Raw genomic sequence first — 23,197 nt, 5'->3', positions numbered from 1 at the left:
TGCCTCCACTTCTTTGCTTGCACATCGTATACATAGACGTATAGGCAATAACAAAGATTTACAGCTTTGTCCTGGTCAATTGTCCTTAAACTGGAAAACCCCTTTAAGTGTTTTCTAGTCATTTCTATTTACAGCCTATTGATTCACTTACATGAGGCTGAGCTACAGTCACACGTGAAGATGTGGTGTGGGTCTGGAGTCATGTTTAATGCTGGAAATGAAGGGGTCCCAGGGATGGAGCCCCTATACTGAAGAGACCATTTCTGGTATTGGGGCTTATGAAATCATCACGAATACTGATGATAGAGGCGACTTTCTCTTCATCTCATCAATGAAGCCAAAAGTTACTGCTGACCTCTCCCGTCTAAGGATGTTTGGAGCCTTTATTCCGTGTGATGGAAAATCTGCTGAGAAAATATGGATTACCTGTCCTGACCGCAACCCCGGACCACACTGCTACATGCCGGGGAAACAAGAACTCTGGGGGGGGGGGCACTTATTATGGCCTTTCAGAAGGAAAACTGCCAATGCTTTCCATGTTTTGACACCCTGGTCTTGTTCTTCTTTTGGGGTGCAAAATTTTGGCGCCGCTTGTGAACCCATTGGTTTTCTGTCGCTTCTGTCACTGAAAAAACATAGCACGGATCTAGAGCCTCCCTGCACCCTCTCTGTGATCACCGCCTGGTCATGGAGTAATGTAAGGCACAGCCCCAGCGTGACGCCGCCCCTGACATGACAAGATGCCGCCATGGTCGTCTACGACTGTCACCAACTTTTAATAAATAAACGAGTGACTGATCACTTCGTTATAGGAATTATTGGACGTCAGGACGTGACTAGGGCTCATTACCCTCCAGAGTAATTAGAAGCCGTAAGGTAAAATTGTCCCTGCCCCCCCCCCCCCCCCAATTCTAATTACCTAATGCATAATCACCAATCTCCAGGGGACCCACAGGTTCAAATAGGTTTTCTTTGAAAATTGCTCCCCTCTTATATACTTATTCAATAGTCCTGACAGCACATACATACTACCATATACAGTCCTTATCCCTGTACTGTGACATCACTGTGTGTATTATCCCTGTACTGTGACATCACTGTGTGTATTATCCCTGTACTGTGACATCGCTGTGTGTATTATCCCTGTACTGTGACATCGCTGTGTGTATTATCCCTGTACTGTGACATCGCTGTGTGTATTATCCCTGTACTGTGACATCACTGTGTGTATGATCCCTGTACTGTGGCATCACTGTGTGTATTATCCCTGTGTGTATTATCCCTGTACTGTGACATCACTGTGTGTATTATCCCTGTACTGTGGCATCACTGTGTGTATTATCCCTGTGTGTATTATCCCTGTACTGTGACATCACTGTGTGTATTATCCTGTACTGTGACATCACTGTGTGTATTATCCCTGTGTGTATTATCCCTGTACTGTGACATCACTGTGTGTATTATCCCTGTACTGTGACATCACTGTGTGTATTATCCCTGTACTGTGACATCACTGTGTGTATTATCCTGTACTGTGACATCACTGCGTGTATTATCCTGTACTGTGACATCACTGCGTGTATTATCTCTGTACTGTGACATCGCTGTGTGTATTATCCCTGTACTGTGACATCGCTGTGTGTATTATCCCTGTACTGTGACATCGCTGTGTGTATTATCCCTGTACTGTGACATCACTGTGTGTATTATCCCTGTGTGTATTATCCCTGTACTGTGACATCACTGTGTGTATTATCCTGTACTGTGACATCACTGTGTGTATTATCCCTGTGTGTATTATCCCTGTACTGTGACATCACTGTGTGTATTATCCCTGTACTGTGACATCACTGTGTGTATTATCCCTGTACTGTGACATCACTGTGTGTATTATCCCTGTACTGTGACATCGCTGTGTGTATTATCCCCTGTACTGTGACATCGCTGTGTGTATTATCCCTGTACTGTGACATCGCTGTGTGTATTATCCCTGTACTGTGACATCGCTGTGTGTATTATCCCTGTACTGTGACATCGCTGTGTGTATTATCTCTGTACTGTGACATCGTTGTGTGTATTATCCCTGTACTGTGACATCCCTGTGTGTATTATCCCTGTACTGTGACATCACTGTGTGTATTATCCCCTGTACTGTGACATCACTGTGTGTATTATCCCCTGTACTGTGACATCACTGTGTGTATTATCCCTGTACTGTGACATCACTGTGTGTATTATCCCCTGTACTGTGACATCACTGTGTGTATTATCCTGTACTGTGACATCACTGTGTGTATTATCCCTGTACTGTGACATCACTGTGTGTATTATCCTGTACTGTGACATCACTGTGCGTATTATCCCTGTACTGTGACATCACTGTGCGTATTATCCCTGTACTGTGACATCACTGTGCGTATTATCCCTGTACTGTGACATCACTGTGCGTATTATCCCTGTACTGTGACATCACTGTGTGTATTATCTCTGTACTGTGACATCGCTGTGTGTATTATCCCTGTACTGTGACATCGCTGTGTGTATTATCTCTGTACTGTGACATCGTTGTGTGTATTATCCCTGTACTGTGACATCCCTGTGTGTATTATCCCTGTACTGTGACATCACTGTGTGTATTATCCCCTGTACTGTGACATCACTGTGTGTATTATCCCCTGTACTGTGACATCACTGTGTGTATTATCCCTGTACTGTGACATCACTGTGTGTATTATCCCCTGTACTGTGACATCACTGTGTGTATTATCCTGTACTGTGACATCACTGTGTGTATTATCCCTGTACTGTGACATCACTGTGTGTATTATCCTGTACTGTGACATCACTGTGCGTATTATCCCTGTACTGTGACATCACTGTGCGTATTATCCCTGTACTGTGACATCACTGTGCGTATTATCCCTGTACTGTGACATCACTGTGCGTATTATCCCTGTACTGTGACATCACTGTGTGTATTATAGATTTTTCCAAAAATCTTGACTTCCATGTTTCCAAATGCAGCTGTTGCACAGGAGACCCCAGTGTTGGGAGCATGCGGTGTAGCTTAGGGCGGAATAGTCTGCGAGTGCTGACAGTCTCACACCTGCTGCCATTGCTCCTGACAGAGGGAATATCTTGTGCTGCCTGATCACATGTCGTCCCCCGCTGATAAGCGTCGCCTCAGGCTTACATGTAAACACAGAGCATCGCGCTCCCTGTATGACTAGGCAGGACGCGTGGGGCTCGCAGCACATCTCACCAAGCAGTTGCTAAATCATCCGCTGACAACTTCATTACTGTACAACATTGACTTTTAGAGCCACTCCGGACACGAGACTTATTTACATCCCTGAGATTTACGCTAAAGGCAATAACCCCAATCCCAGACTTCTGTATTCTGCCAGTCCCCATTACACTGCACTTCCCAGGTGTCTCCCATCACTGCAGGAAACATTCAGCCAATCCTGTGCGGAGGCGGGTCACTGCTAAGACTGCTGATTGGCTGATGTGTAAGTGCAGTGCAGGGGGGACCAGACGCATCCAGAAAGTAACTGCTACTTAGTCGCCAGTTATAAATGGAGTGAGGTCCACCAGATATTACACTCTAAGAGAGATTAGGTCATCGCCCTTTAACCCCTAGAGAGGGATGTGAACTTCACTGTTACAATCCCAAGGTTGTTCCTGCAGTTGTGGACATGTGAAGCGTAACCGTAAAGAAGAGGGTGTCACATCGGGGTGAGCAGTAGCAAAGAAACCCTGCAAAATCTGTCTTCAAAATATCTTTGTGGGTGTAAATAGGGCAGAGGTAACCTATAGCCAAAATATAAACGAGGAACCTTTAAAAGGTTTCGATTATTTGGAAGACGAGAGGTGAAGTGGAGACGTGGCCCATCAGAACATACCGAGACGGATCGCTCTATTATCCCACAATGCTTTGAGACAGTACATTCAGTCTACTCCTAAGCTCCCTCTAGTGGTGGATGCAAGCAGACACAATTTTGTAATTTGATGAGATATTCCCATGAAGGCAACATGTAGATCGCCGTGGGCCCAACCTGATAAAATTCACAAGAACGGAGGACCCTCCATAGGACAGTCATAGAACAAATACAACAGTGAGGAGTAAGGAAGACACGAAAAGAGAAGTGTTGAGAAATGTGAACTCTGTGTAAGAGGTAGAAAAACTACTTAAAAAGGTGTGAATAACATATAAAAACTATATAAAAGACATTAAAAAAAAGGCAAAACCTATTTGAAAGATAGTAAAAAATATAAAAATGCTGAAAACCTATATAAAAAGACAGAAAAAACATATAAAACATATAAAAGAACTATATAAGACATGTTTTACATGTACAGAAGGTATATACAGGAGGCTCTGCGCTGTGTTTGTACAGGTAAGTCTCTATTATGGGATATTTGGAGGCAGGACGGAGCTGTACAGTGATGTGATCCCGTCCTGGTGACTGCGGCCATTGTACTGTACGGCATCTGGAGATTACCCACTTAAGGTCACGTAGATAAGAAATATAGAGTTCTCAGCAGGTGACTATGAAAATAATGACACCCCAATCCACGTGGCACCAGCCCTCCCAGGCGTGATCCATGGGAAAGCGGCCACCTGAATGCCAGACAAACCCCGGCACCAACACGCAGAAAACATCATCCACATAATCAGAGCGAATACATAGGATAAGAAAGATAGGCTGCTTGTTCCAGAAACAGCGCCACACCTGTCCAGAGGTTGTGTGTGGTATTGCAGTATTATTCACTTCAATGGTACAAGCTGCTGGTTTTCATAAAGAAGTGGTAGACAGAGAGAAGAAAGATGAGTGATATATAGATAAATAAGAGATAGATAGATATGAGATAGATAGGAGATAGATATGAGATAGATAGATAGATAAGAGATAGATAGATAGATAGATAGATAGATAGATAGATAGATATGAGATAGATAGATAGATAGATAGATATGAGATAGATAGATAGATAGATAGATATGAGATGGATAGATAGATAAGAGATAGATAGATAGATAGATAGATAGATATGAGATAGATAGATAGATATGAGATAGATAGATAGATAGATATGAGATAGATAGATAGATAGATAGATAGATAGATAGATAGATAGATAGATAGATAGGAGATAGATAGATATATGTATGTGATAGATAGATAGATAAATAAGAGATAGATAGATATATGTATGTGATAGATAGATAGATAGATAGATAGATAGATAGATAGATAGATAAATAAGAGATAGATAGATATGAGATAGATAGATAGATATGAGATAGATAGATAGGAGATAGATAGATAGATAGATAGGAGATAGATAGATATATGTATGTGATAGATAGATAGATAAATAAGAGATAGATAGATATATGTATGTGATAGATAGATAGATAGATAGATAGATAGATAGATAAATAAGAGATAGATAGATATGAGATAGATAGATAGATAGATATGAGATAGATAGATAGGAGATAGATAGATAGATAGATAAATAAGAGATAGATAGATATATGTATGTGATAGATAAATAGATAGATAAATAAGAGATAGATAGATATATGTATGTGATAGATAGATAGATAGATAGATAGATAGATAGATAGATAGATAGATAGATAGATAAATAAGAGATAGATAGATATGAGATAGATAGATAGATATGAGATAGATAGATAGATAGATAGATAGATAGATAGATAAATAAGAGATAGATAGATATGAGATAGATAGATAGATAGGAGATAGATAGATAGATAAATAAGAGATAGATAGATATATGTATGTGATAGATATATAGATAGATAGATAGATAGATATGAGATAGATAGATATGAGATAGATGGATAGATATGAGAGATAGATACATATGAGATAGATAGATAGATAGATAGATAGATAGATAGATATGAGATAGATAGATAGATATGAGATAGATAGATAGATAGATAGATAGATAGATAGATAGATAGATAGATAGATAGATAGGAGATAGATAGATAGATAGATAGATAGGAGATAGATAGATAGATAGATATGAGATAGATAGATATATGTATGTGATAGATAGATAGATAGATAGGAGATAGATAGATAGATAGATAAATAAGAGATAGATAGATATATGTATGTGATAGATAGATAGATAAATAAGAGATAGATAGATATATGTATGTGATAGATAGATAGATAGATAGATAGATAGATAGATAAATAAGAGATAGATAGATATGAGATAGATAGATAGATATGAGATAGATAGATAGGAGATAGATAGATAGATAAATAAGAGATAGATAGATATATGTATGTGATAGATATATAGATAGATAGATAGATAGATATGAGATAGATAGATATGAGATAGATGGATAGATATGAGAGATAGATACATATGAGATAGATAGATAGATAGATAGATAGACAGATATGAGATAGATAGATAGATATGAGATAGATAGATAGATAGATAGATAGATAGATAGATAGATAGATAGGAGATAGATAGATAGATAGATAGATATGAGATAGATAGATATATGTATGTGATAGATAGATAGATAGATAGATAAATAAGAGATAGATAGATATATGTATGTGATAGATAGATAGATAGATAGATAAATAAGAGATAGATAGATAGATATGAGATAGATAGATAGATAGATAGATAGATAGATAGATAGATAGATATGAGATAGATAGATATGAGATAGATAGATAGATAGATATGAGATAGATAGATAGATATGAGATAGATAGATAGATAGATATGAGATAGATAGATAGATATGAGATAGATAGATAGATAGATAGATAGATAGATAGATAGATAGATAGATAGATAGATATGAGATAGATAGATATATGTATGTGATAGATAGATAGATAGATAGATAGATAGATAGATAGATAGATTAGATAGATGTGATAGATAGATATGAGATAGATAGATAGATAGATGTGATGGATAGATAGATAGAGAGATAGATAGATAGATAGATAGATAGATAGATAGATAGATAGATAGATAGATAGATGTGATGGATAGATAGATAGAGAGATAGATAGATAGATAGATTAGATAGATGTGATGGATAGATAGATAGATAGCTGGGGCGGTTATCATGGCTTATATGTCATGTACAAGCTGTGATTTAGTTACAGTTCTCATCACGTCTTACGCTGGTGGATAATTGGCCGGCATATGAGGCATCTCCCCAAAGACGTAGATAGACAGTCAGTAAGCAGAAAATGAGAGCGCTGCGTAACTTACTGTACACAAAATATACATTGAACAGAATAACACAGCATGCGGTAAGCTCCTGGGCTCCCTCTAGTGGTGGCTGCGGATGGACACAATTTTATTATTATATTCTATTGCTATGCAAGGAAACTACATTAAGGATACAATGTATAGACTGAGGAAAGAATCTACTTACCCGGAAGTCAATGCCGACGGTGGAGATGAAGCTCCCGGCCAGGAACGCTCCATCCTTAAATCTGACGAGCAGACACGTCTTTCCTACTCCGGAGTCTCCCACCAGCATCACCTAGACAGAAAAGCCTCCCATTAATGACTGCGATGTACAGACAGGAAACCCGCTCTGGCGTATAGTTCAATATAATGCAGCTATGGAGTTTAGTCAGAGCCGTTCACCTTGGTTCTACTGCTAAAGCATGTTGTGTAATCATGTATGTGCTGTTAGTAGCAGCAGGACTGTGATTTATGGATTCTCTAATTGGATAAGGGGTGTGTCTTCACACTGCTGTGCTCTTAGCTCTCTGCACTAAACTGCTCCACTGTCTCTCACCCCTCCTCTGAATGATAGCTGTAGTATTCAACTAGATGCCAGCAAAGGTAAGAAGCTGCGGAACAGCTAAAAATCAAGATACTTATTACGCTTTCCTATGGTTACTTCTAACATACACAAAGCTATGAGTACACATTTCTCCAGGGACAATACTGAACAGTTGCCGCAGCCTGCACTCAGATCTGTAGTAAAAGTGCATACAGAGATTGCCCCCTAGTGGTGACAGCAGGCTGCCATAATATTATCTTTTACCTCTATGAGATTGTATTTTTAAAAAACCCCAGAGCTCTGACTACTATAAAGACAGAATATAAGACAATTATCAAGAACTTGTGTAATTTGTCGAAGCTCAGAGCGTCCGGTACCTTCAGTGGTTAACCACAAACTTCACCCGTCTCTTGGCATTTCAGTGTAAACCCCACAGAAACAGCTCATTTCATCACCGCGCTCAGTGTGAGAATCCTCATATTTTTACCGCATGTAAATGAATCACGGCCGAGCAGCTCCTGGTGTACGGTCCCCATGGGACCTGCCTCAGCAAACTGCACCGTATTATGTTATAGTCAAGGATCATTAGAAATAACCATCTGTAAGCAAATAAACCCGGGCCCCAAGATCTCGCTATTATTTCATCTTAAGATGCCTGACCCATATATTACTAATGCACAAAACTGTTTCCAAAAAGCAGAACTTATAGAAGCCCTTGAGTGTGTTCCTTATGACAACTCTTCCTGGCCTGTAGACTGGTGACGGGACTTTTAGAAAGCCACCTTAAGGTGTCACTAGCCTTCAAAGGGGTTTGTAATGTAAGGAGATGCTGATCAGCAGGGGGTGACCTCTAGGACCTTCTATAATAGAACAGTATACAATGAGCTCCCCCTAGTGGTGGCAGCCGGCTGTCAGAATATTATCTAACATCTCTATGCCTTTGGAGTGGATTTGGTGCTATGGATCACAGAAACAGAGCCAGACTAGACAGTCTATGAGCAAAATATCAGGGACTTGTGTAACTTCTCTGAGATTGTCTGGTACCATCAGTGGTTAACTAAAGATTTCATCCTCTATATTATAAACCTTGTAGAAACAACATATATATATATATATATATATATATTATATATAATACAGGCTGCAGGTCCCCTTTAAACCCTCTCTGGGTTGGAGTAATTTTAGGCACATTATTGACACGCACGGCCCTGACACGGGGTACGACTGCTATGACACGTTCCTATATTAGTCCCGATGCAATTTAGAGAAGAAAAGCTGTTGTGTTATCGATGGCTTCAGAGGAAGAAGCTGAGAAGGATTGACTCATGAGAACCAATTATATTCATGAGTCACCATGTGAAAGATGTGACTGCGTATGGCGGGTGGCGTCACGGCACCCATATTGTGAAGCCGGGGCCCATTATACACTGATAGGTGCGCAAATTGTTCGGAGGGGAGGCCAACAGGGTCATAAGTGATGCAAGGAATCAAAACAAAGGGAGTCAAAGGGAGATTTCTATTAAATCTTTAGAAAGAATAATAGGGAAAATACGTAGCAGGGACCTGGGGTACATAGAACGATCCCCCAATGTCTGCCTGGAAGTCTTAACAAGGCCTTCAGCTACCAGGTAACCCAAACTCTAGGAGGGGATGGGCACTCACACATGGTAGGGAGCCCTTTCCATCTGATAAACCACTCAGATCCCATGACCGCTACTGACCATGGCATCTGAGAGGTTGATCTTACTTTATGGAAGCTATCCCTTATACCAGATTGTATCTACATAACACAACTTATACCCCCTTGGCAAGCCGAGCTGTTTAAGATGAAAGGGGACAAGCTACAATGTGGTCCCTGGTCATGTGCCTCCTCCTACGGATTATACCAGGTCCTTGCCGTCCATTGGATCACAGATATGAAATACAGACACCTGAAGGTCTTTTTACCCCTCAGACTCAGAGACCTGTCAGCTCCAGGCGTGAGGCGTGACAGGGGACGACATGACACCATCACAATGAGATGACTCAGGCCTATTCCTGCATATGGAGGAGACGTGTCAATCAGTGAGAGCTGCGAGTTTATCTCCTAGGAATGTGTCACGAAACACATAAGTCCTGAGGAGTTACAAATAACACTTATCTCTGGTGCTACTAGCAGCCAATTAAGGTGGCTCGGTGGTTAACACTATGACATCCATGGGCTTGGGCTCATCGATCTGAAGCCAAACCCTACCGACGTCTGATTGTTCTCATCATGGTCCGATGAATTTCCCACGTGGCCATAACAAGTGTATACATTATGCCTGTTCCTATCTAGATCCATATTTGATTTTTCAGAGGTTTTTTACAAAGATCCTTCGTTGGTCAAAGTCGCATGAAGGTGCACCATAGGTTTACTTTATGCACTGACGATCCTCCTCTGCATCATAAACTATAGGATTGCCTAATAAAGATGCCCTCATGGGCACAAGATTGTGCCTCACTTATCTAGCTACACTCCTGACCAGTCAGAAAACTACAAAAAAGGCTTAAAGGAGGTCAGGAAAATCCAAATTCATACCAAAATCAATAATAGTGCCAAGTAGGGGCCTTTATGAAGAGTCGAAAAATATTTTAGAAACCTTAAACCGAAGTTATAATGTAGAGATAATCATCTTTTTGTGAGTATGCAAAACACCTTGCAAGTGCACTGGGGGCGGGACATATTTGACTGATTTGCCTAGAACCGGGCAAAAGCTTTGCAGGTCCACACTACCGCGCCTTTCGCCGATGATTGAAATTTTTGGCCAATCCACTACTTGCTTTACAGCTGTCTATAGTACAACCCCAGAGCACTTACCTGCTGATTAGCATATACATAAAAAGTTTATTATCTCTGCATTGCTTCATCAGTTTGTGATTGTGAAGGTAAGTCCTAAATGATAAATTGAGACAAATGACAGCTCAATGACAATTATCTGGTGCCGTCTTCCATCCGCTGGTCATGCGTGACCCGAATAGACTCCGGCTCATCCTTCATGCATCCATAAACCCGAAGCCTAAGCTCCTAGGAGTAGCGTATCCCTCCATTGCTCATACGGGGGCAGCGGAGGGGAGATGCACTTGACCTCATTAATTTGCTCTGGTAAATGAATCAATGTGCGGCTGTAACTGAGTCTGATTGTCTGAGGAATAAATTGTGCAGTCAGAGGATCCCATAATATAAGCTCTCATACAGCACATGGGGCAGACTCATAATCCAAAACAACCAATCCTGTGCCAATTTACTACTATCATGCAATCTTAAAGGGAACCTGTCACCAGGTGATCCATTTTAAGCACCCACCCTTCTCACTTCTGAAGGTGCCGGGTGCAAGGACACCAACCCCCACACAACTCTCATATTTTAAAGGGACATAAACGTCTCCGCTGAATTCCAACTTGTTACCAACAAGACAGAAGATCACAGAGGTGCCAAACTACATAGGAGGTGGGAGTCACAGCAGCTAGGTCTTCTCCCAGCAGCTATAAAGGGAGTCTACCATCACCCCCAGACCTTTCTAGCCAAATACAAAACCACGCAGAGCTCCAGCTGTGTTGGTAGCTTGTTCTCCAGAAATATATTTAAGTAAACTAAGTTGGTCCCCCCAATCCCTCCCACAGCCCAGATATCATTGTGCACATGCAGATTGCTGACTAATAAGCCGGGGCTCATACTCACTACACACGTGCTATAGTACTATCCCTATTACCCCTCTTTTACCTGTGTTACAGACTCCTAAACTATTCTTCTATCCTACCTGGATTCACCTTACATCTCTGCCTTAGACCTTTGGTGCCATGGATCTCTCTCCACCCGTCACTGACTGGAGACTACACCAAGAGGTAGTGACCCGGTGGTTTCCTTGCAGTGAAGTCCAGCTCACAGATTACATTCAGGGGTTAAAGGGTGGAAAAGAGCCTAGACCCAGCTAATAACACTTATTACATATACGCTGTATTGTACACAATCCCTCTAATGTCACACTCATTTTGCAACTCCAAGCACCCCACTGTAATTACTAATATCCAATCACGTCCTGAATGGAGAAGAAAGATCAGAGCTATCAGATGAGATGGAGCGGGGATGAATGACGTCCTTCTGGAATAGTCACTGCAAATTATCACTCATTTCAAGACTTTAAGGGGAAACTTCAGATTTATTTTCTGCTGACTTTGCTCCTATGAGTCACTACCCCTCACCGATCCATAGAGATTGTACATAGTGCGAGCCCCCAATGAGCATCTGTCTTGTTGCCAGCAAGATGGAGCTCCTCGAAGGAAAAGGGGGAAGATGAGAAGAACAATGTGGGCAAGAAAGCGCTTGTCATACAAAACAATTCTACTATTTTAAAGATCTCTGCTTGTTGTCAGTGAACAGCAAAACCCCTTTAAACACCGCTGAGAGTTTGTTACAAATGTATCCAGTCTAAAATCTACAGTGTGTTACAAAATGGAAAATCTTTAGAACTAAAGAGCGATGCAAGATGGACCGGTCAACCACTTACTATATCGCAAGACAAGGGTCAGAACCGGCGCCCCCGACAGGTGGCAGATTACACCTTGAAGTGTGCTGCGGACCCTTAAAAGTAGCACACAGAGATAAGCGTCTTACACCGAGGAGTGAGAGGTTACTGCCAACACACAAGTGCTGCTCTATTATACTACACCATGGCTTTATCAACCTGGGATTAGAGAGCGGCCAATGGAGAAAGTACTGGAAGAAATCAAGTCTTCTACTCGAGATCCAACAGGTGCAGCACAGGCAATGCACCATGGGAAAAAAACATGCAAATTAGCTCCCACAAGTAACAAGTAAATGGCCCCTCTTGAGCATCCTGACAACTAAGGCTGATGGAAATCAATTGTTGGTTTGCCTGAGCCATGTTGCAAGGCTCTTTTATGGGTCGGATGTTGACTTAGAGGGGGACTTCTTACGGCTGGCGCTAGTCGGACATTTCAGATACTGAACGTTCAATGCTGGGACCGCAGAATGGATCAATTTCATTGCTGTTCCTGCAGCTACAAGTGTCCAGTGAATAGCACGGAGGTTGCATGTGTGATAGATATGTCAAAGTCCTAAAGGTCTTAAACAAAATCTACCATCAAAATCCATCATGATAAACCAGGGGCATTACTCATTGGGGGACATTAATCATAGGGGGTCTCAGGTTCACCTATTTTTGCGCCTGGTTTGCTCTTCTTTTTGGCTCCTGATCTATGAGGGATCTAGTTCTGCCTTAGTAAATGCACTTTGGAATTGTCGCATGTCCCATTCATTTGCGCCTAAATTAGCGCCAAATTTGGCGCAAATTGTTAGATCTCATTTGTGAGCAATAATGAAAGGAGACTGAGAAAATGTGACAGAACGTTCAGGGCATCATCTCTGCACAAAAACCTATCATTGTGATGTAACTGCAGGGACTAAAAGTTACAGAGATGTAAAAAAAAAAAAAATTCTTGCTGAAATGAGTCTTTGCCTTTTTTATTATAATTTACATGAAATGGAGTCTGATAATATTCTCAGATCTGTACAATAAGACAATAATCACTCCCAGAGATGATCCCATAGACAATGATGAAGTCCTTACTGGAGACATTTATATTATAAAACTGCTCCGAAGTATTTTCCATGTTGCATAGAGGTGATTCTTCATTTGGGAACCTAAAATGTATGTTTTTAGTAATGAAAAGGGAAGTTTTTTGGAAGTGCACCTGCTCAGAGGAGGTGCATTTCTGCATCTTTTTTTGCACCTTTTTAGGCACAATTTTGTGATAGATCCCGTGCAAACATCTGTTTAGGACGCACTCACTATGTCAGATAAGGCGCAGGGACTCAGAACCACTAAGAGCCGAACTTTGCCGTGCGCCAGAAAATGGCGCATAAATGCGCCAAATTAACGATATGCGCTAAAAGACGCTCAAAACAGTCTAACAGACTATGATTAATGTCCCCCATAGATCCCAGCACCGTGACTGTGGTATCTTCTTATATTATTATCCATGGCCTCCTTCCCTCTAAAATCACCTTTTATAAGTTTGCTAATGAGACAGAAGTGCTCTGGGGGCGTTACCAGAGCCCCTTCATGCTGTAGCAGACAGATTACAGCAGACAAAATGAGGGTGAAGTGCTGAGGGAGCAGGGGGAGGGTGAGAGAGAGTGAAAACCTGTGAAAAGACAGAGGAAAGAGGGTCTCAGAGAGAGCTGTTTAGCCTCATTAGCATAATTATACAAGTTGATTTTTGAAGGCCATAGATAATAAATATAAGAAGATTACCGCAGTCACAGTGCCTGGATCTATAAGTAAGTGTCCCTGCTTGGGGGATTTTGATGGTAGATTTCGGGTAAGGGTCCTCTGTGGTACCAGATGCCGCTTCTAGTGCTTCTAGTCCTGACTGGCTCAGCCATTGTGTGCCTAATGTATATGATGTGACAACTTCTGGCCCCATAGGATCAAATGCACCAGAAATTTAGTACCTTAACCTCAGGAGAGGATGCAAAACTAGTCCTGACACTTATCCAAAATGTCGGAAAACCCCTTTATGTCTTGAATGCGAACAGCGCAATCAGGGAAGGGGGCACTGTATATAAGTGAAGACAGTCGCCATTTTCAAGTCCCGGACAACCCCTTTAAGAGCTTCTTCACACAGAGATCTCACAAGGTTTTTGTATTCTGCACCGTACAAATAAAAGTACCGCACAAAAAATCCTTTAACTTTCTCAGAAATCAATGGTGCGCCTTATAGTCCAGTGCGCCTTATATATGAACCGCACTTACAGACAACAGCTGCCTTGAACTGTGCACAGGTCTGCCACCTGTTGGTCATTCATCCTTATAATCAGGTGCGCCTTATAATCTGGTGCGCCTTATATATGAACCTAGACGTTTTAGCAGGCATTTATTGAAGGTGCGCCTTATTATCGGGTGCGCCTTATAGTCCGAGCAAGTGAATAAAATCGCGCTGATTTTCCTATTGATCAATAAGAGACCCCAAGGCCACCCAAGAACACTAAAATATACTAGAATATGAGAAACCATAAAACACAAACACAAACATAAAAACCTAATACCCCAGAAGCCCCTCTGTCCTAGATGAGAACATTCTCATAGGTGGCTCATAGTTGGGCCACAATTACAGATTTTGGGGCCCAGGGGCTTCCAGTTCCACCTCTTCAGTGTCTCCTCACATGGGAAAGTTTAGAACAAAGTTGAAAGGCGGCGCCTATAGGAGTTTTACACCCGGTTTTGATCTCCATTATCGGGACGTCAATGACTTTGAAACTTCTTCAGATTTCAGATAAAATATTAACCACTTGGCAGCTAATTTCCTGCTAAATTTTGGAACATTTTCCATTAAAAATAGAACAAAACTTTCTTTTCCTCTCCAGGTTCTTCCCACCTCTGGGACCGGCACCATCTTTCATGGACGGCTGTTCCTGCTCCCCCCGGGGCTGCAAATGTTTTCAGCCTTAAAATAAAATAATGAGATTTTCTTAAAAATTCCCTGTGACGTGAGTTTTTCCCTCTCGTTCCATCCTACTTTGTATTCACAGAAACGTCTCGCTCTCTTCTTTTTTCTCTCTCTCTGAAATCCCAACAGCGTTTAATGTTCCGGAAAAGCTTCTTGAGATGCAGTGATAATTCCTTCCATCTCTGACAAATGTATATGAAGAAACCTCCCTCCGTGGGATACAAGAGGGTCCCCGGCCCCACTTCAGCATCAAACATTTTGTAGGTCCGGGCTAAATTACAAGCTAATTCGGCCAAGAGGGGGGGGGGGGGTCAATATTAACCTGTGGCGCCTGAGACAAGAAAGATGGCCTTCCATTTACCTTGAGGGGGAACTGTCAGCAGGAGTGACCATGCAGACTGCTGCCAGTGTAGGGATTGTCCCTGAAGACATGTGTAATCAGACCTTTTTGGCTATGATGTTAGTAGCAGCAGAACTGTAAAATATGGCTTTATATTCCAGGATTGTACTGGGAACGTGTCCTCCCACTGCTGTGCTCTGTGCAGCCAGTGTAGGTATTGTCCCTGGAGAGGAGTGTAATCAGACCTTTTTGGCTATGATGTTAGTAGCAGCAGAACTGTAAAATATGGATTTATATTCCAGGATTGTACTGGGAACGTGTCCTCCCACTGCTGTGCTCTGTGCAGCCAGTGTGAGCTATTGTCCCTGGAGAGAAGTGTAATCAGACCTTTGTCCTGCAGCAAGACTGAGAGATATGGATTATTATTTTCCAGTTTCCTCACACTTCCAGGCTCTGAGCTCTCTGCAATGATCTGCACCACTACCTTCCTTCTGCTCTGAGTGACTGCTGTAGTATTTAACCAGAAGTCTGCAACAGCTTGTATTCAGAGTAGTGGGAAGTGGTTAAGGAGAAGCTTATTGTAGAGCTAGGAAGAGCACAGCAGTGTACAAGTACACCTCTAGTAATACAGCCCCGGGATACAAATCCATATGTCACAGTCCTGCTGCTACTAGAAACATGCATAAAGGACTGACAACACATCTATACAGGGACAATATACAACATTGGCTGTGGCTTTTATGGTCACAACTTCTGACAGGTTCCATTTAAAGGCTCAAGTTAACTCTTAAACAGGTTACAAACATATCTAGTCCTATTAACTAACTGACACCTTGTTTAGCTAAAATTGTTTCCCTTAGATCCTTATAAATCAACTTTATCTTATATTACAAAGTAGGCGTATCCGGCTTGACCGGCCCCTCCCATCTACTCCTTCCCAGGACCCATGCCTCTTCTCAGCATATCATGTGACCTGAAGTCCCGTTACATTTGTGTTACATGTATGTATCTGATCACAGCAGCCTCCATGGACTTCTACTCCTCCCCATCCTCTATGTAGGCTGCTGTGATTTCATGGGATCAGATACATACATGGGGTAGACGTTGCAAATGTAACAGGACCTTAGATTACATCATCCTGGTCACATAACATGAAGAGCCCAAAGTGTAACAGAGATCTCACACAGCAATATCCATATCCTAGAAGCGAGACCTGTCAATCAGGACTAGGGAGGAAGTGCAGTGACCACTACATATACCGGACCCCATTACTAACATTGGACTTCTTTAGGTGAGTTGCATATATACCATATACACTCGAGTATAAGCTGAGGTACCTAATTTTATCATGAAAAACTGGGTGGGAAATGCAGCCGCGACTCTCTAATAAAGTTTCAATGAAGTATTTATTTTGGGTCGGTTAATTTGCATGGCAGGTTCTCGTACACCACTAGATGACATACAATGTAGCAGCTACAACTAGTGATATGTTGTACCAACTAGTTACTTCCAATGCCGCTTAAGTTCAGCGAAAGTGGATTGTACGTCTATAATGCAGCGTGCGGCGATTCACTAAGATCGTGCGCCAAAAATCATGAATGTGTCGCTTCCCCGCTCAGGTCAGACAGAGTTCACCATCTTTTTTGGGTGCACCTTTAATATAGGGCGTGCAACACAAGTCCGAATCAGTCGGACTGTCCACCAACACGCTCCCTAATTTGTGTCGCATGGAAGCAGCGCAGGATTGTGTGCGCCAAAATCCCAGCGCAGACACTTCTTATATACCTCTGCAAGCCGTTTTATCCATGAAGAACCTGCAGAGTCTGACTAAAGTGCAGCACGTGACCCTTAGTAAATGAGCGACACATGCAGGATATCGGGCGCACAATCTTAGTGAATCGCGGCACAGCGCATTATACACGGACAATGCACTTTCACTTAACTCCAGCGCCCGGGTAACTAAATGTGCCCCATTGTGTATATTGAAACGTTTTATGGAATGAGCACCAAGAATAATATGTGTTTCTTATTCCAAAACCCCATGCGTTTCAGTGGAAATGTATTTGCACTTCCACTTGTGTTATGGATGTGTTTAAAAGTGGATCCAAAATGCAATGTGTGAACGTGTCCTTAAGGCACAGAAACATAGACAAAACAGAGAAATATCAGAGAGGTAGATATGAGATAGATAGAAATGAGAAAGGTTTAGCACTGAAACGTAGCACCCAGCTGTAGAATAAACGTCACCAATTTTCACCAAACTTTAATTTTTGAGTGCTGCCTCTCCTATGGACTTAGATACTAATGGTTTGGACCAGGAACCAAATGGCTTAGTACCCTCCTTTAATTGGATTTATACTGTGCTGCTCTGGATTTTCTCTGTTATAGATAGATATATATGAGATTGACGGATGAATAGATAGATAGATGAGATAGATAGATAGATAGATAGATATGAGATAGATAGATAGATAGATAGATAGATAGATAGATATGAGATAGATAGATAGATAGATAGATATGATATAGATAGATACATGTGATATGATTTAGATGGATAGATATGAGATAGATAGATAGATAGATAGGAGATAGATAGATAGATAGATATGATATAGATAGATATGAGATAGATAGATATGAGATAGATAGATAGATAGATAGATAGATAGATAGATAGATAGGAGATAGATAGGAGGTGGATAGGAGATAGATAGATAGATAGATAGATATGATATAGATAGATATGAGATAGATAGATATGAGATAGATAGATAGATAGATAGATATGATATAGATAGATATGAGATAGATAGATAGGAGATAGATAGATAGATAGATAGACAGGAGATAGATAGATAGATAGATAGATAGATAGATATGAGATAGATAGATAGATAGATAGATAGATATGAGATAGATGATAGATAGATAGATAGATAGATAGATATGAGATAGATAGATAGATATGAGATAGATAGATAGATATGAGATAGATAGATAGATAGATATGAGATAGATAGATAGACAGATATGAGATAGATAGATAGATATGAGATATATAGATAGATAGATAGATAGATAGATAGATAGATAGATAGATAGGAGATAGATAGATAGGAGATATATAGATAGATAGATAGATAGATAGATAGATAGATAGATAGATATGAGATAGATAGATAGATATATAGATAGATAGATATGAGATAGATAGATAGATAGATAGATATGAGATAGATAGTCTGGGGACATTTATTTTGCCCTTTTTGGAATTATAAAAGGTGTATTCCTCTGATCTGCCCCTCCCCCATTTATGCAAATCTTTCTGCAGAAATAGAGGTTTTCTGTCCGCACTAGTTCCATATCTTGGCCTGCGGGGCACAGGCGCATGGTTTATGATCAGGGACACTTCTTGTCATAAATTTGGCGCATGCTGTGGGCACAGGGGAATCTCTAGAGCGGTGTGGGAAATGCCAGTCTTGATAAGTGCCCCCAGTGGCTTCTCTCGCGCTGTAATATGTGTATAATATGTAATGATGCGGATACTTTGTGCTAATGAGGATCCTGAAGCTCTTCCACCGGTACCAATCCACAATGTTCCTGGAATGTTCTCCCAATGTCTCCTCCTGTATGCCGGGTGCCTGGATGTATCACAGGAGACAGCTGAGGATTTCTTTCCCCTCCTGATCTTATAAATTCCATAAATTGTACAATGGCATTATAACATCTCTGCCCTGTCATATCATGTCATGGAGTACAATATGGACCCCATCACCCCTCTGAGGCCAGGAATCCATGGAATACCTGATGACACTCCCGAAGGTCGGCATTACACCGGATTACATTGGAGCTGACAGCCCTATAGTACAGAAACGTCTCATAAACCAGAGTGTAATATTCCAGAGGGATTAATCACAATGCTAACAGCAACGGGGAAAAAACAGAACATTCTTTTATTCTAGATGTATTGTATCCAGATATAAAGGTGTATAATATTAGTACTGCAAAATATACAGCAGGGGCTATATGGTTAATAATATTCTTCATGAGAAAAGGTAGATAGATATACAGACATGAATAAATGATAGAGAGAAGATAATTGATAGACAGATAGATAGATAGATAGATAGATAGATAGATAGGTATGAGATAGATAGATAGATAGATAGATATGAGGGAGATAGATAGATAGATAGATAGATATGAAATAGATAGATAGATAGATAGATAGGAGATAGATAGATAGATAGATAGATATGAGATAGATAGATAGATATGAGATAGATAGATAGATAGATAGATAGATATGAGATAGATAGATAGATATGAGATAGATAGATAGATAGATAGATATGAGGGAGATAGATAGATAAATAGATAGATATGAGGGAGATAGATAGATAAATAGATAGATATGAGATAGATAGATAGATAGATAGATAGATAGATATGAGATAGATAGATAGATAGATAGATAGATATGAGGGAGATAGATAGATAGATAGATAGATAGATAGATAGATAGATAGATATGAAATAGATAGATAGATAGATAGATAGATAGATATGAGGGAGATAGATAGATAAATAGATAGATAGATATGAAATAGATAGATAGATAGATAGATAGATAGATAGATATGAGGGAGATAGATAGATAGATAGATAGATAGATAGATAGATAGATAGATATGAAATAGATAGATAGATAGATAGATAGATAGATAGATATGAGGGAGATAGATAGATAAATAGATAGATAGATATGAGGGAGATAGATAGATAAATAGATAGATAGATAGATAGATAGATAGATAGATAGATAGATAGATAGATATGAGATAGATAGATAGATAGATAGATAGATAGATATGAGATAGATAGATAGATAGATAGATAGATGGAGAGATAGATAGATATGAGATAGATAGATAGATAGATAGATAGATAGATAGATGATTGATAGAGATAGATGTGGGATGTGGTTGTGCAGGGTCCCATAGATTTTACAAGAAATCTACATTCCTCATAGTTTATTCTTTGCAGTTGTTCTTGTGATATAGAAGAACTCCGGGTCCATATACTATGTTGTATCTCCTTTCCTCGGATCTATCCGTGCCTCAGCCACGTGTATACACTCATCCCACCGCCAGCTGTAAATCTAGGAAACATACATAAGATCTCACCTTAAAGGCAATGTCGTAGAACTCTCCGCTGTTGCTGAGTGAGGGGCGGCTGGACATGGCCATGCCATTGCTCTGTGTCTCGGTGCCCGCCTTGCCATTCTCCTTGGCGGGGGGGATACTACAGGCGGCAGGAGAGCTGCTCCCTTTACTCTTCTGACTCTTCTTCCTGGACATGCTGTGACCGGGGGTATCTGTAGGTCGGGTCACTTGTAGCCAGAGTCTCTCAGACGGGATTAGTTTAGGGACTCCTGAGCCCTTTTAGTGTCCTGGAAGATGATGAGGGTTACTGGACTAACACCCCTGACATCTGAGTCTCCAGCTTGTGTGGTCTCAGGGCCGACTGCAAAAATTTGGGTATTTGTAGGAGTCGTAATGCAGGCAAAAATTAACCCTTGAGCCTCTAAGGTCCCGGCTTCCTCTTGCAAAGTCCTTGGGTTTCCAGTCCTCTGTCTTGGTGCTCCTTTCAGTAATCTGCTGTGTAACCTCCACAGTCCCTGCTGCCCCTTCCTTGGCGGCTGTCACTCACTGCCTGATGTCTCTCTAGATGCTGAGATGTCTGCACTTTCTTCTCTGCTTCTCTCTCTTACTCTCCTTGTTCTGCCCTCTCTGGATGTCTCTGATCTACCTGTGCTCTCTGTGTATCCAGGGAATTCACCCCAAGTTACATGATCACCCGAAATGTCATACACACTGCTCCCTAAATAGTTCCATATGTTTGCACCCCTACAAGTAATATAGTGTGCACCTTAATATGCTGTAAGTAATATAGTGTGCCCCCTACTATGCTGCGCACCTTACAAGTAATATAGTGTGCCCCCTACTATGCTGCGCACCTTACAAGTAATATAGTGTGCCCCCTACTATGCTGCGCACCTTACAAGTAATATAGTGTGCCCCCTACTATGCTGCGCACCTTACAAGTAATATAGTGTGCCCCCCTACTATGCTGCGCACCTTACAAGTAATATAGTGTGCCCCCTACTATGCTGCGCACCTTACAAGTAATATAGTGTGCCCCCTACTATGCTGCGCACCTTACAAGTAATATAGTGTGCCCCCCTACTATGCTGCGCACCTTACAAGTAATATAGTGTGCCCCCTACTATGCTGCGCACCTTACAAGTAATATAGTGTGCCCCCCTACTATGCTGCGCACCTTACAAGTAATATAGTGTGCCCCCTACTATGCTGCGCACCTTACAAGTAATATAGTGTGCCCCCTACTATGCTGCGCACCTTACAAATAATATAGTGTGCCCCCTACTATGCTGCGCACCTTACAAGTAATATAGTGTGCCCCCTACTATGCTGCGCACCTTACAAGTAATATAGTGTGCCCCCACATATGTTGTGCACCCTAATACGCTGTAAGTAATATAGTGTGCACCCTACAAGTAATATAGTGTGCCCCCACATAAGTTGTGCACCCTAATACGCTGTAATTAATATAGTGATCACCCCAATATGCAGGTTATATAGTGTGCACCCTTCAAGTTCAAGACTGTGAGCCCCATCAAGTGATACAGTGTGCACCCTAATATGGTTTGCCCCCCCAGAGTGTAGGGCACTCACCTAGACGGTCGTGCATTGCGAGCACCTTAATACAGTTTATACACCCCAATATTTTACACCACATACACAACAACCTGACTATATATGAGTTCAGCACATTGATAATAAATGAGCCAGTATTATATATCACCTCCTGCACCCCCACACTGACTAAACCCCCCAATACCCAGGAATGCACCCCATCACTGACTCTACCGGACCCCAGGACTGAGCCCCAATACTGACTGCTTAGTAAGTGTCCGGCGGTCCGGTCCAGTCCTTGGCCCTGCACCTGTATAATAGCGCCCTATAGCCAGCGCTGCTCCCCAATATGCCGGTCCAGTCAGTGCTGCAGCGCAGTACTAGTGATAAATGGCAGTGTCCGCTCCCCGTCTGGTCCCGCTGCTCCGGTTCGGCTCCGGTTCTGCTCCCGGTCCCGGGATGCTTCTGCTCCCTCACACAGCCGCTTCCTCTCACCTCTCAGGCGCCGGTATCTGCCTCTACAACAGGGCGGGGCCGCATATGACTGACAGCCGCCAAAACCAATCAGCGCCGTGAGAGATTGACAACAAGGACAGAAGGGAATCTTCTAGCCAATGATTAGGGACAAGGGCAGAGTTATGTAAATGAGGATGGACAGATGTTGCTGCTCAATCCATTTCGATGCAAACATGTAGTTGTCATGTCTCTGCCTCCATCCGTGTCCCTCCCTCAGCTCCCCCTGTAATCCCCTCTCAGGCAGTGACTGAGCCTCTGCCGCCCCTAAATTAGTAAAACATTAAGACAAATCTT

General features: G+C 41.5%; 1 protein-coding gene across 3 annotated transcripts in view; it reads right to left on the bottom strand.

Moving 5' to 3' along the window:
- Positions 1-22,938, bottom strand: part of RAB26 (RAB26, member RAS oncogene family) — a 154,232-nt gene extending 131,294 nt beyond the window's left edge. Inside the window, exons 1-3 of one of the 3 annotated variants that reach the window (XM_072120028.1) lie at positions 21,930-22,938; positions 20,855-21,888; positions 7,475-7,585 (exon numbers count right to left, since the gene is read on the bottom strand). In XM_072120028.1, the coding sequence (XP_071976129.1) occupies positions 7,475-7,585; positions 20,855-21,028 (285 nt within the window). In that variant the 5' untranslated portion in view covers positions 21,029-21,888; positions 21,930-22,938. Of the gene's footprint in view, positions 1-7,474; positions 7,586-20,854 lie in introns of all 3 variants that reach the window. The other 2 variants (XM_072120027.1, XM_072120029.1) reach the window with 2 other exon arrangements.
- Positions 22,939-23,197: the final 259 nt, after the last annotated feature.

Source organism: Engystomops pustulosus, chromosome 8, assembly GCF_040894005.1.
Source record: "Engystomops pustulosus chromosome 8, aEngPut4.maternal, whole genome shotgun sequence".
Taxonomy (NCBI): Eukaryota; Metazoa; Chordata; class Amphibia; order Anura; family Leptodactylidae; genus Engystomops; species Engystomops pustulosus.
The sequence above is the reverse complement of the archived record's forward strand: the minus strand, read 5'-3'. Positions and strand labels throughout refer to the sequence as shown.